At 40.3% G+C, this 14,901-nt stretch overlaps 1 protein-coding gene across 3 annotated transcripts in view; it reads left to right on the top strand.

The window, feature by feature from the left end:
* Nucleotides 1-161: 161 nt before the first annotated feature.
* LOC118377499 (2-oxoglutarate dehydrogenase complex component E1-like) overlaps nt 162-14,901 on the top strand; it is a 58,249-nt gene continuing 43,509 nt past the window's right edge. For 2 of the 3 annotated variants that reach the window (XM_052521555.1, XM_052521556.1), the window contains exons 1-2: nt 163-329; nt 11,786-12,341. In XM_052521555.1, the coding sequence (XP_052377515.1) occupies nt 12,108-12,341 (234 nt within the window). In that variant the 5' untranslated portion in view covers nt 163-329; nt 11,786-12,107. Of the gene's footprint in view, nt 330-11,785; nt 12,342-14,901 lie in introns of all 3 variants that reach the window. The other variant, XM_052521554.1, reaches the window with a different exon arrangement.

The raw sequence follows: 14,901 nt of genomic DNA, 5'->3' as shown, positions 1-14,901 counted from the left end.
CAGATAGACCCTGTTTTAATGATTTCACGTTGAATCCGTGTTAGTTGACAACTCAACCAACATGTAATCTAAACTAGACTTTGAACTGTCCAATAATAAGTAGATCACATGTACCTTATCTCTTACATAAAGAAAGCAGAAAATGTGTGCACCTCGCTCCTCTCCAACAAGGATGACGTAACAGTGTGACGCATATCAGCACTTGAGTCGGACAGTGCGATCAGAAAGCCTGCCAGCCAGTTTACAGAAGAGACATACGGTGAGAACAGTCTCAGAAGGCAAGCAAGTTAAAAGCTAGTAGCCTACGAAAATCCTCGAAGTCGCGCAAAGTAAGTACAGTAGGCGCTTTCTAAAATTATTATTGCGTTATTTGAGAAAAACGCGCCAGTCATACCTTGATAGACCGTGTCTATAGGTTGTCGAACTCGTGGGTATTGCAGTTTGCTTATTTGTCTAAATATATACATTTACCGGGTCCTTTATATATATAAGCATGAATTATATGTTTTCCAGCCAAGTATAGGCTACCAGTAGCTGACACACATGATGCGCGCACAAAGCGCTATGCAAGGTCACGTGTTGGGTAGCGGTGCGTGGGTAACGTCACTGGGGAAGCCAAGCCAGTAAAAAAAAAGCCATATTAATTGGCCAAGATGGCTGCTTGAACAGACGCTTTTTTACCGAGCTCCGTACCAAACTTCAGAAAGATTGTGAAAATTGTTTTAAAAAAAAGTTTAGTCATTTTTATTTTTATTTGTTCAAGATATAAGACCTTTCCTGTGACTGGAATGATAATTGGATAATTTATTTCAGCATGTCCATGCAAAGTCGTGACAAAAAAAGAAAGGAAAAAGTTAGCCGTTCTATTGCTAATCAACAAGAGAGAAACGTGCTTATAGACAACTGCCATAACTACACTTGGCCTATGGATAATATCATGCTTTCGAATGCTGAAGATGACGAATTCCCCTCTTTACCGGTTACTCCGTGCAAACCTCCACCCTCCAAAACCCCCAACGTGAACTCTGACATCGTGGCTACCCTCTCCTTACTCATCAACTCCAGGTGTGACGCCATTGAGAAAATGGTAGCCGCGAACACCATGGTTATCGAAGGCTTGAAAAAAGACATGTGGTGTTTGCATGTGGTGAAATTAATGATGTGAAAACGAGAGTGACAAAAGTTGAAAAAAATGTGGAAAGGGTGGAAAAGAATAACAATGTCCACCATAGACGTCTCACTGATCTGGAACAATACACAAGAAAATGGAACCTGAGACTCTACGGCTTGCCAGAGGTGGAGAATGAAGATGTGCGAGGAGAGGCTATCCGTATCTGCCAAGAAGTTTTGCCTGCAGAGAAGAACAAAGTTGGTGATACCATCGACGTTGTACATCGCCTCGGCAAGAAGCAACAGCAAAGCGATTCAAGACCCAGGGGTGTCATCATCCTATTCACTACCAGATTCTACAGGGATGCTGTCTGGAAAGCTGCTAGGAAGAACGCCTTCATTCAGAGCCATGGTCTGCGTTTCGCCGAGCATCTCAGCCCGGAAGACATAGAAAGAAGGAACAAGTTGTGGCCAACGATCAAGATCGCACGAAGTGAGGGGAAGGCTGCTTACTTAGTCGGAGGACGAGGTTTCATCAACGGTTCAGAAATCCACATTCCTCCCTAAAATCTCACCAGAAGGAACAGGTTGATGATTTCAGCCATGGTATTCTCATTTTCCTTATGCTGTTTACCTCACAAGTATCAGGTGACTATTTTAAAGGAATACTCAGGTATTTCAATTCATTAGTTTGTTCTTGTATGACCAGAAGTCCTATTTTGTTTATAAACTTACGAAGAAGATTGAAAGCTGAATTTATGTTTTATGTATACAGTAACTAAGATGCTGTTTTAAATGGCATACAGGTCTGCTCTGACTTTACACGGTTATTGTTCTATTTAGTTATTAATACTTATTTACAAAAAGGTCTTTGGAACGTTTATATGTAAAACATTTTTTATTAAATTATTTTATGATCAGTTTTATATTACTTATAGTAGGTATCTTTTATTTTTATTATTTGTATATTTCTTCAGAATAGTTCCTGATTACACTAAAGAGGGTTTTTAGTCTCTCTTACTACAAGAACCCTTGGTTTGGTCTTGAACATAATTTCCAGTTGAATTTCAAAGGTTATGGAATAAGCTATTTTCACTTTAAATTGACTTAAATGGTGCAGATCTCGGTTCCTTATCGTTTGTTGACTGCTCCTACGTCTTTGACTCATCCTACTACAGTTTATACTTTTATATAATCTTTGTTGTTTTGTCTTTGTCTATATTATCTCTTAATGCTAGGGGTTGAAACAGTGTGAAGCGTCAGGCCTTATTTTTATTTGCTAAACAATTTCGAACAGATTTTTGCTTTTTTCAAGAGTCTCACTCAATTTCTGCTGATGCCAACTTCTGGAGGTCACAGTGGGGCAATGATATTTGGCTTTCCCATGGATCTGAACGCTCTGCTGGTGTCACTACAATGAAAATACACTTTGGTGGTAATATTCTACACTCGGAATGTGACCCCTTTGGTCACTTTATTTGTCTTGTGATCAGTTACAATGACATTACACTCATTACTGTAAACTTCTACGGGTACAACACCAAACATGAGAATGATGAGTTGCTTGAATCTATAGAGAAACATATACTTCATTGGTTATCTACATTTCCCAATTCGTTATTATTGATAGGAGGGGACTTTAACATTACAATAGATCATTCAACTGATAGATGGCCCCCAGGTAGGCCAACCAATCAGAATTTGGGTTTAATACTTTTTATGGTAATGTTTGATCTTACTGATATATGGAGAGAGAGGTTTACGACCAACAGATCATTCACTTGGAGTAACAAAACAGGCTCCAGACAATCCAGAATAGATTTTTGGCTTATATCCAAATGTATTGATAGTGGGTGTGTTACTACAAACATTTGTACTACTCCCCTCACAGACCATAAGGCTATTTACATTGATATCAAAATATTTACCCCTGATACAAACCTTGGCAGAGCATCCTACTGGAAGCTAAATAGCTCATTATTAAATAATGATATAGTTACATTTGAGGTTAAAGATCTGCTCTCACACTTTTGGGAAAGGGCTTGTGAAGAAAAATCTTATTGCAAGAACTGGGAGCTCTTTAAATTTGAGGTGTCCAAATATCTTAGAAAATATGGTAGTAATCTTGCTAAGACCAGAAGAGCTGAGGAGGAAAAGGTGATCATTAAGATAACTTCCCTTTCTCAGAGGTCCCCAGCCGGCCTCTCGGGGGAGGAGAAGATGGAACTAATTGAGTTACAAAATAAACTGGATAATATATATAGATTAAAAGCAGAAGGAGCCTTTATTAGATCTAGGAAAAAATGGATTGAGGAGGGAGAACAGAATTCATCCTATTTCTTTAGACTTGAGAAATTTCACTCTAAAAATAACACTATCCATAAGTTAAACATTGATGGTGTTATTACAGATGACCAAAAATGAATCGCTAAATACTGCAGCAATTTTTACAGAAAATTGTATAGCTCTACGTACTGTCAGGAATCCACAGACATGTTTTTTAACTCACTGAATAATGTTCACTCTATCAGTGATATAGAATTTAAACAGTGTGATGAACCCATCAAAGTTGAAGAGATTATAGAGTCTATCAAACATCTAAAGAACAATAAATCACCAGGTGTTGATGGAATTACATCAGAATTTTACAAATTATTTTCTGAACAAGTAGCTCCCTTCCTATTTGAAGTCTTTTTAGAGAGTATTAAAAACAATGTTCTCCCTCCTACAATGAGTCAGGGGTTAATAACACTGATACCTAAGCCTAAAAAAGAAGTGCTGCTCATCGATAACTGGCGTCCAATTTGTCTTCTTAATAATGACTATAAGATATTAGCCTTACTACTTGCAAAAAGAATTAAAGAAGTCCTGGATGCAATCATTGATGAAACACAGTCTGGCTTCATGAGGAACAGACATATTTCTAACAATGTCAGACTAGTATTAGACATACTTGACTACTCAGACCTAATAACTGAGGATAGCTTCGTATTATTTTTAGATTTTTATAAAGCATTTGACACAGTAGAGCATCAGTTTCTCTTCCACTCCCTTGAGAGACTTGGCTTTGGGGATTTTTTCTGTAAGGCTATTAAGACTCTCTATGCAAATGGTAACAGCTCTATCAAATTGAAATATGGCACCTCACCTAGATTTGAGTTAAAGAGAGGAATTAGGCAAGGTTGTCCTATCTCTCCGTACCTGTTTTTATTAATCACCCAACTTCTTGCAAATTCTTTAAATAATAGTCCTGTACAAGGTATTTCCATAGCTGGTAAAGAAATTATTATAAGCCAGCTGGCTGACGATACTACACTTTTTCTGAAAGACGCTAACCAAATTCCCATATCGATCAATGTGATACAATCCTTTTCCAAAGCGTCTGGTCTATATCTTAACATTAAGAAATGTGAACTCATGGCTGTCAAAGATTGTGTGACACCTTCATATTATGGTATTCCAGTAAAAGAAGAACTTACATATTTAGGCATAACCATTACAAAGGATCAGAAGTCTAGAGGCTTACTAAATTTTAACCCTCTTATTAAAAAAACCCAGAAGAAACTAAATCAATGGCTACAGAGGGACTTATCTTTAAAAGGTAGAGTCCTAATAACCAAGGCTGAAGGTATCTCTAGACTAACATATGGTGCTTTATCTTTATATCTTGATCGTAAAATAAGCAAGGAGATAGACCAGATGCTTTTCAACTTTCTTTGGAGAAACCGTACCCATTACATTAGGAAAACTGTTGTAATGAACACTTATGAGAATGGTGGACTGAATTTTCTGGATTTTACTACTTTAAATAATACTTTCAAGATCAATTGGATAAAACAATTCCTAAGAAGACCCACTTCTATCTGGAATTTTATTCCTCATCATGTCTTCTCTACTTTTGGTGGCCTTAACTTCATGTTGTTTTGCAATTATAATATTGACAAAGTTCCAGTGAAACTTTCTGCTTTTCATCGGCAGGTTTTCTTGTCATGGTCCTTAATTTATAAACACAATTTTTCTCCACGCAGATATTATATATGGAATAATCGGGATATATTGTATAAAAATACCTCTCTGTTTTTAGAATATTGGTTCAGAAATAATATCCTATTGGTGAGCCAACTGGTAAATGCAGAGGGTCTTTTACTCAGTTATAAAGAATTCTTATCACTTTACAAGGTCCCTGTAACACCTAAAGATTTTGCAATTGTTTTAGATGCCATTCCCTCAGGTGTTGCTATGTTATTCAGGAACATGACCTGACCCTCAGAGCCTACCTTCTGTTGACCCTGTTGACTCATCAGTAGGAAAGACCTGACCCTCAGAGCCTACCTTCTGTTGACCCTGTTGACTCATCAGTGACCCTGTTGACTCATCAAGGACCTGACCCTCAGAGCCTATTTGTTGACTCATCTTGACCCTACCTTCAGGCCTAGGAAAGACCTTCTATTGACCCTGTTGACTCATCAGTAGGAAAGACCTGACCCTCAGAGCCTACCTTCTATTGACCCTGTTGACTCATCAGTAGGAAAGACCTGACCCTCAGAGCCTACCTTCTATTGACCCTGTTGACTCATCAGACCCTCAGACTATTGACCCTCATCAGATGTTGCATCTACCTTCAGAGCCTACCTTCTATTGACCCTGTTGACTCATCAGTAGGAAAGACCTGACCCTCAGAGCCTACCTTCTATTGACCCTGTTGACTCATCATTGATCAGTAGGAAAGAACCTTCTATTGACCCTGTTGACTCATCAGTAGGAAAGACCTGACCCTCAGAGCCTACCTTCTGTTGACCCTGTTGACTCATCAGTAGGAAAGACCTGACCCTCAGAGCCTACCTTCTATTGACCCTGTTGACTCTCAGTAGGAAAGACCTGACCCTCAGAGCCTACCTTCTATTGACCCTGTTGACCCTCAGAGCCTACCTTCTATTGACCCTGTTCATTCAGTAGGAAAGACCTGATACAGGATGTTGCCTATCTACCCTGTCTGTTGACCCTGTTGACTCATCAGTAGGAAAGATGTGTTTCTCTTTTGGAATGGATCCTTGTTTCAGCAGGATGTTGTATCTATACCTTATGTCATGCCTTATTGGAATGGATTTATTGATAATATCTGTTGGAAAAAGTTTGGCTGTTGCCACAAACATACCTACTTGTTAACAAAATTAAGGAAGTTTCCTTTAAAATGATTCATAAATATTATCCTGCCAACCACTATATGAAGAAGTTTAAGGAAAACATCAAGTCAAATTGCTCCTTTTGTAATGACCACCCAGAAACAGTTGTGCATCTTTTTTGGCATTGTATGCATGTAAGAAAACTGTGGCAAGACATCAGTAGGTTTATAATTGAACACATTTATGAAGATTTTACACTATTGTGGAGAGATGTACTGTTTGGATTCTTTACATACAATAGAAATAAGCGGAATCATTTTTATGTAATTAATTTCATTATTCTTTTGGCCAAATTTCATATACACAATGTAAATTTACAAACAGAAAACCACATTTTCGTATCCTACAAAAAGAAATTTAACTGTATTTTAAGACGGTTAAATGCTCTACTAACAAAAAAGCTGTTAGAATTGTAAGTATATGCATGTCCCTTAAGGTCCTTGTGTAATTGTAATGTGATATTGTACCCCCTAGCCCCGCCCCTAGCCCCGCCCCCAGCTCGATTGTCCATTGTTTGTAATCTATGTATGCTTGTGTTCCCTCATGTGCTTTACGTATTGATTTGTTGTTAAAAAAATAAAATAAAAAAAGCCATATTACAACCTATGTGATAATTGCGTTGCTCTATAACCCATTCGTTCATATGCCACCGTGATATACAATTGTCAGACACAACAACAATACAACAGTCACACAGTGGTGGAATAAATTCAACCCCACATACGTTTGTTTCATCCCAAATCCGGAGAACAACATCTGTCTGGTGAAGTCCACAAAGCAAATATTGCATGTAACAAACAGTTACATGACCGGTCAAGCAAGTTCATGTTTCTGACAGCTGATTGAACAACTACTTAGAACCACTGAGAGGCAGGAGCGCTACCTTTTCCAGCACAATATCAACTTAAACATTAAAACATTATTCAATCAACAAGGATATACACTTAGTCTAATATAGTTCAAAGAAACTTAAACATAACAAAAACAATTTAGTCCAATCAATGTTGCTAAATAACATGTGGCTGTCTATGGTACGGATTTCTGTGTGTGTGTGTGTGTGTGTGTGTGTGTGTGTGTGTGTGCTCCAAAATAACATATGGACCTACCCTACTTGTAGACTAGAAGCCAATTACCATCCTCCTCACAACATGAAAGACTGTCATACAGTAGGCCTAGTACATGCTTTTAGTTTTTGTTTAATATTTTCAACTTGTGTGTTTATTTACAGTGCAGTGGTCCAAACAGAAGTGTGTGTATACACACACACAAACTAGCTTTTTTATTTGAATTGTATTTAAGTCAGTTAAGAACAAATTATTATTTACAATGATGGCCTACTCCGGATCAAACACTCCCTTAACCTGGATGACGCTGGGCCAACTGTGCCCCGCCCTATGGGACTCCCGATCCCGGCCGGTTGTGATACAGCCCGGGATCGAACCCGGGTCTGTAGTGACGCCTCTAGCACTGTGATGCAGTGCCTTAGACCTCTGCGCTACTCTGTCCCCTTTTAGCTAGCTGAAAAAGCAAAGCACATGTGTGTTAAGTACGGAAAATGTGGGCAGGACATAATGCATATACATCTGGTGGACATTGGGCATAAAAGCCGATTTATGGTCATTCCGGATTCTGTATTGGCCATACAGCATTTATTGCAATGCAGCCTCTGCAGAAGTCAGGGCATTCATACTTCTTGCAGAGCAGAGCTGTTGTGAAGGTAGTTGTCAAGGAAGTGAGTTTGTGTTTATACAGGACAGACCGCCCCCACCTACAGTCAACCAATCATGCCAATGCGGAACTATACGAAGCCCATCGCATTGTCTCAACATTTGGGAGGTGCACAGAGCTTGATTTGGCCTCCGCCTGCCTCTGGAGGCAATTGTGTCACACCCTCTGTACGGATTCTCTGGACCGCATTGCTGGATCAAGCGCACTGTAAATCGGCGTTAACTTCCTCACATGGGCAACAATGAACCAGCTAAGTTAGCTAGCTAGTTAACGTGAGCCTACTAGGCAACATCTAGGCTACATATTGAACTGTAAATCGGCGTTAACTTCCTCACATGGGCAACAATGAACCAGCTAAGTTAGCTAGCTAGTTAACGTGAGCCTACTAGGCAACATCTAGGCTACATATTGAACTGTAAATCGGCGTTAACTTCCTCACATGGGCAACAATGAACCAGCTAAGTTAGCTAGCTAGTTAGCGTGAGCCTACTAGGCTACATCTAGGCTACATATTGAACTTCAATTGTCTCACACCGTTATAACCATTGGCCTGTACGGACAATTAAGTCAAATCCAGAAGTCCAAATCCCCCTATCCATCCATGGCTTAGGAAAGGGCCGATTTTAGCTAGCGAGCTACTGCAGTACAACAACACAAGCAGACCAGGAACAGGCACATTTTTCTGACATTTACATTTGCCTTTGATGTAATTTGATTGGTATGAAGCCAAATCCAACCTGGCCTCCCATGGGGCTTTGCTGCGCCAGGACTACCTCACAGTCGAGATCAGCTCAATGCTGTTTGGCAAATTATTTAATAATTGTTTTATCAAAGGGACGCCAAATGCCGGCAACATGTCATACTCTGATGACTCTGAGATATAGATTCGAATATAGATATAGATATAGATTCAGATAATTGAAGGAAAATTACGAGAACACAGAAAGATGAAGGATAAATAGTTGTATCATTTGAAATGCTTAATTGGTGGGAAGCCTGTCTTCCCTTGTCATCCATAACTACACACCACTGCTTCAGTGTCTTGATTTATCTTTGTCAGATGTTACTATGGAATACTGAAGTATAATTACAAGCATTTCATAAGTGTCAAAGGCTTTTATTGACAATTACGTGAAGTTGATGCAGAGTCAATAGTTAGAGTGTTGACCCTTGTTTTTCAAGACCTCTGCAATCCGCCCTCTGGCATGCTGTCAATTAACTTCTGGGCCACATCCAGACTGATGGCAGCCCATTCTTGCATAGTCAATGCTTGGAGTTTGTCAGAATTTATGGGGTTTTGTTTGTCCACCCGCCTCTTGATGATTGACCACAAGTTCTCAATGGGATTAAGGTCTGGGGAGTTTCCTGGCCATGGACCCAAAATATCGATGTTTTGTTCCCCGAGCCACTTAGTTACCACTTTTGCCTTATGGCAAGGTGCTCCATCATGCTGGAAAAGGCATTGTTCGTCACCAAACTGTTCCTGGATGGTTGGGAGAAGTTGCTCTCGGAGGATGTGTTGGTACCATTCTTTGTGTTCTTAGGCAAAATTGTGAGTGAGCCCACTCCCTTGGCTGAGAAGCAACCCCACAGGAATGGCCACAGGATGCTTTACTGTTGGCATGACACAGGACTGATGGTAGCGCTCACCTTGTCTTCTCCAGACAAGCATTTTTCCTGATGTCCCAAACAATCAGAAAGGGGATTCATCAGAGGAAATTACTTTACCCCAGTCCTCAGCAGTCCAATTCCTTTACCTTTTGCAGAATATCAGTCTGTCCCTGATGTTTTTCCTGGAGATAAGTGGCTTCCTTGCTGCCCTTCTTGACACCAGGCCATCCTTCAAAAGTATTCCCCTCACTGTGTGTGCAGATGCACTCACACCTGCCTGCTGCCATTCCTGAGCAAGCTCTGTACTGGTGGTGCCCCGATCCTGCAGCTGAATCAACTATAGGAGCTCGTTGGACTTTATTGGGCTCCCTGAATCCTTCTTCACAACAATTGGACCGCTCTACTTGAAGTTCTTGATGATCCGACAAATGGTTGATTTAGAAGCCATCTTACTGGCAGCAATATTCTTGCCTGTGAAGCCCTTTTTGCGCAAAGCAATGATGACGGCACGTGTTTCCTTGCAGGTAACCATGGTTGACAGAGGAAAAACAATTATTCCAAGCACCTCCTTTTGAAGCTTCCTGTAACGCTCGTCCTCTTCTTCTGACGAGGAGTCGCAAGGATCGGACCAAAGCGCAGCGTGGTACGTGTTCATGACAATATTTATTCAACTCAGAATACTAAAACAAAAATAACAACGAGAATGATACGAAACTAAACAGTCCTGTCTGGTGACATACACAAAGACAGAAAATAAACACCCACGAAACACAAGTGGGAAAAGGCTGCCTAAGTATGATTCTCAATCAGAGACAACTAGCGACACCTGCCTCTGATTTAGAACCATACCAGGCCAAACGCAAAACACAACATAGAAAAACGAACATAGACAACCCAACTCACGCCCTGACCATACTAAAACAAAGACATAATAAAATGACTAAGGTCACAACGTGACACTTCCAGTCTGGTTGTAGTTATTATAGGAATTATAGGACTATTCCCCTTTATACCATTTGTATGTCATTAACCTTTGACTATTAGATGTTCTTATAGGCACTTTAGTATTGCCAGTGTAACAGTATAGCTTCCGTCCCTCTCCTCGCTCCTCCCTGGGCTCGAACCAGCAACACAATGACAACAGCCACTATCGAAGCAGCGTTACCCATGCAGAGCAAGGGGGAACAGCTACTAGAAGGCTCAGAGCGAGTGACGTTTGAAACGCTATTAGCGCGCGCTAACTAGCTAGCCATTTCACTTCGGTTACACCAGCCTCATCTCGGGAGTTGATAGGCTTGAAGTCAGAAACAGCGCAATGCTTGACGCACAACGAAGAGCTGCTAGCAAAACGCACGAAAGTGCTGTTTGAATGAATGTTTACGCGCCTGCTTCTGCCTACCACCGCTCAGTCAGATACTTAGATACTTGTATGCTTGTATGCTCAGTCAGGTTATATGCAACGCAGGACGCACTAGATAATATCTAGTAATATCATCAGCCATGTGTAGTTAACTAGTGATTATGATTGATTGTTTTTTATAACATAAGTTTAATGCTAGCTAGCAACTTACCTTGGCTTACTGCATTCGCGTAACAGGCAGTCAGTCTCCTTGTGGAGTGCAACGAGAGAGAGGCATGTCGTTATTGCGTTAGACTAGTTAACTGTACGGTTGCAAGATTGGATCCCCCGAGCTGACAAGGTACAAATCTGTCGTTCTGCCCCTGAACACCCACTGTTCCCAGGCCGTCATTGAAAATAAGAATGTGTTCTTAACTGACTTGCCTAGTTAAATAAAGGTATAAAAAATAAAATGATATAAAAAAAAAAACAATTACCGATTGTTATGAAAACGTGAAATCGGCCTTAATTAATCGGCCATTCCGATTAATTGGCCGACCTCTAGTGTGTGTGTGTGTGTGTGTGTGCGTAGGTCTACTTGTGTGTGTATACGTGGAGGAGTGTGTGGCTGTAAGTGTGAATGTGACTACGGTCTTTTTTTTAGCAGACTCTTATTTGCCATTTAGGCAGCCTGGTCTAAATACATAAATAATGATATATGATCCAGCCCATTTCATAAATGTGTTACATGTGCGCACAGGCTGGGTCAGTGGGAACGTGTGTCTGTCTGATTATGTAATCTCTCTCTACACAGCCCGAGTAATAACGATTTACAGGACTGGACCAAAACTCCCCTGAGACAACGAGTGAGAGAGAGTAAAAGAAAGAAGCAGTAGAGAGAGGACACCGTGTACTCTGTGTGTCCCGTGCTCCTGGAAGAAGTTTCCTGTAGGCCCCAGATCCAGGATCAGCTGCCCATCCTCCAATCTCAATCTTAATCTCAGGAGGGAAGCACACAACTGAACTGAAATCAGCATCTAGAGGATAACTTCCTCCTAATCCTGGCGTTTCCTGGCGACAGGTGTTTTTGATCTACTTCCAGGATTAGCGAGAGGAGCCACAGCTAATAGGCTACCATGCACCGCATAAGGACTACGGTTGTTAGGCTACGGCCTATCGCGGCCCCCCAGACAGCCAAGAGCCAATCACAGGCCAGGTTGGCAGCTGTGGGAGGGGCTTTGAGGACGTTTCAGCCAATGAGGAGTTACACTGCGTCGGTGTCGGCCGAGCCTTTTCTGAATGGGACTAGTTCTAATTATGTGGAAGAGATGTACTACGCGTGGCTGGAGAACCCTAGGAGTGTACACAAGGTAGGAGACTGTGTGTGTCTGTGTGTGTGTGTGTGTGCGCGTGTGCATGGAGTTGCTTGCCAGGACTATGGCCTCTTTATGTTCAAAACGCAATGGGACAAGAGTTATACAAACACCACGATCAATAACCTTTGCTCAGGGCAAACACACATGAGCGCATACACACTAGTGATGCGTTGGTTGACTCATAACTGGCAGTACCTGCGGTTATATCCACGGGGTGAGCGGGTTTAGAGTCAAGAAATATTGTGTTTTTTTTAATAAAGAGAAAACAATGCATTAAAAATCCATTCATTCTTGTGCAATTAATATCTATAGGCTTTTATTTTATTTTAATTTTTTTATAGGCATTTAGGTTTTTCTTTAAAAAAAAATATCTGACGTTGGTGCGTAAGCCTAAGCTTTTAGGGCCCTAACTGTACACACGCCAAATACACAGCAAATGCTTCTGGGAGCTCGGACAGAACAGTTTGATCCACTGAGGCGAAAAAGACACAAGTTTAATTCCATAAGAGAAAAGCTGTGAAATCGAGAGTTGAAAATAAGGAGAAGGGAAGGCCAGAACACCTAATGTTTGGGAAAGATGTTTTGTGTGGTAATTGTTAGGTGTTTTTTACATGGGATAAAATTAAAGACTAGAAAATGTTATATCATACGCTACAGTTGAGGAACAATGGAAAAGTAATTTTGCTTTGATAAATTTGTAATTCCACTTTTGGAAAATGGCCCTTGAATGTTTTACTTCACCTACTAGAGAGCACTTCTTTGTCTACACCCATTCAGCATCATTCATATCCTCTTTTTAAAATGTTAATTTAACCTTTATTTAACTAGAGAGCACTTCTTTGTCTACAACCATTCAGCATCATTCACATCCTATTTTTTAATTTTTAATTTAACCTTTATTTAACTAGGCAAGTCAGTTAACCTCTTTCTCCTACCTGGCACGCAGGCGTCCCATCTAGAGCTCTGGAAATGCAAATGCGCTACGCTAAATGCTAATAGTATTAGTTAAAACTCAAACGTTCATTAAAATACACATGCAGGGTATTGAATTAAAGCTACACTCGTTGTGAATCCAGGCAACAAGTCAGATTTTTTAAATGCTTTTCGGCGAAAGCATGAGAAGCTATTATCTGATAGCATGTAACACCCCAAAAGACCCGCAGGGGACGTAAACAAAATAATTAGCATAGTCGTCGCTTCACAAACCGCACAAATAAAATATAAAACATTAATTACCTTTGACCATCTTCTTTGTTGGCACTCCTAGGTGTCCCATAATCACTATTGGGTCTTTTTTTCCGATTAAATCGGTCCATATATAGCCTAGATATCGATCTATGAAGACTGTGTGATAAACGGAAAAAAATAGCGTTTCATAACGTAACGTCATTTTTTAAAATTCAAAAAGTCGACGATAAACTTTCACAAGACACTTCAAAATACTTTTGTAATGCAACTTTAGGTATTAGTACACGTTAATAAGCGATAAAATTCATCAGGAGGCGATGTCAATTCTATAGGTGTCCGCCTCGAAAACATGTCTTGGAGAGAGCTCGACCAAAACATCCGGTCGGAGACCGGAGGGAATCGATTCCCTTGATTCGGTTAGACCAAGAATCAAAGCTGAATCAAATGACAAGACTCTAGACAACGTGTGGAAGCTGTAGGCACTGCAACCTTGGCCTCATTTAATTCGGTTCACTTTGAACAATTCCTGGAAGTAGCGCAAGGATATTTATTTCCATTTTCAGTGATCAGATTTTCCTGCGCTTTTCGATGAAACGCACATTCTGTTATAGTCACAGCCGTGATTTAACCAGTTTTATAAACGTCTGAGTGTTTTCTATCCACACATACTAATCATATGCATATACTATATTCCTGGCCTGAGTAGCAGGGCGCTGAAATGTTACGCGATTTTTAACAGAATGTTCGAAAAAGTAGAGGGTCGACTTAACAGGTTAAGAACAAATTATTATTTACAATGGCCTACCCGGCCAAACTCAGACGACGCTGGGCAGTGTAGTTTGTTTTGGCCCGGTGAGAATGGGGAGAGTTTAATCCATGGGGAAAGGTACCACCCTATCTTTTCAGAAGGATTCAGTCTGCATATTGGTTTGTCAAAGTGCAATGGCAGGTAACAGACTGCGTTTATGTACATGGAACATTAGAGGGAGCCTTAACCCCATTAAAATGAAAAAAGTACAAATTAATTATTGATATTGCTCTGTTGCAAGAAACTCATTTGGATGATAAGGAGCATCTGAAATTGCAACAAGAGGGGTCAAGTGTTTTTCTCAGTTTACATCCAGGCAATTCTTATGAAAAATAACCTACCACTTAAGGTGTTGAATTGTGTGAAAAATACATTTGGTTGTTTTGTCATAATTTAAGGTACTTTACAAGGGAAGGAAATTTCCATGATGAATATTTACTTCCCCTCTGCCAACCCACCTGATTTAATCACTAATGTATTTCTAGACTTCTCAGAATTAAACTCAGTCACTGCAGTGATGGGATCGGATTTGAATTGTTTTTTGAACCCACTTATTGA

The sequence above is a fragment of the Oncorhynchus keta genome, chromosome 6 (genome assembly GCF_023373465.1).
Source record: "Oncorhynchus keta strain PuntledgeMale-10-30-2019 chromosome 6, Oket_V2, whole genome shotgun sequence".
Taxonomy (NCBI): Eukaryota; Metazoa; Chordata; class Actinopteri; order Salmoniformes; family Salmonidae; genus Oncorhynchus; species Oncorhynchus keta.
Note: the sequence above shows the minus strand (reverse complement) of the source record. Positions and strands in the feature narration are given on the sequence as shown.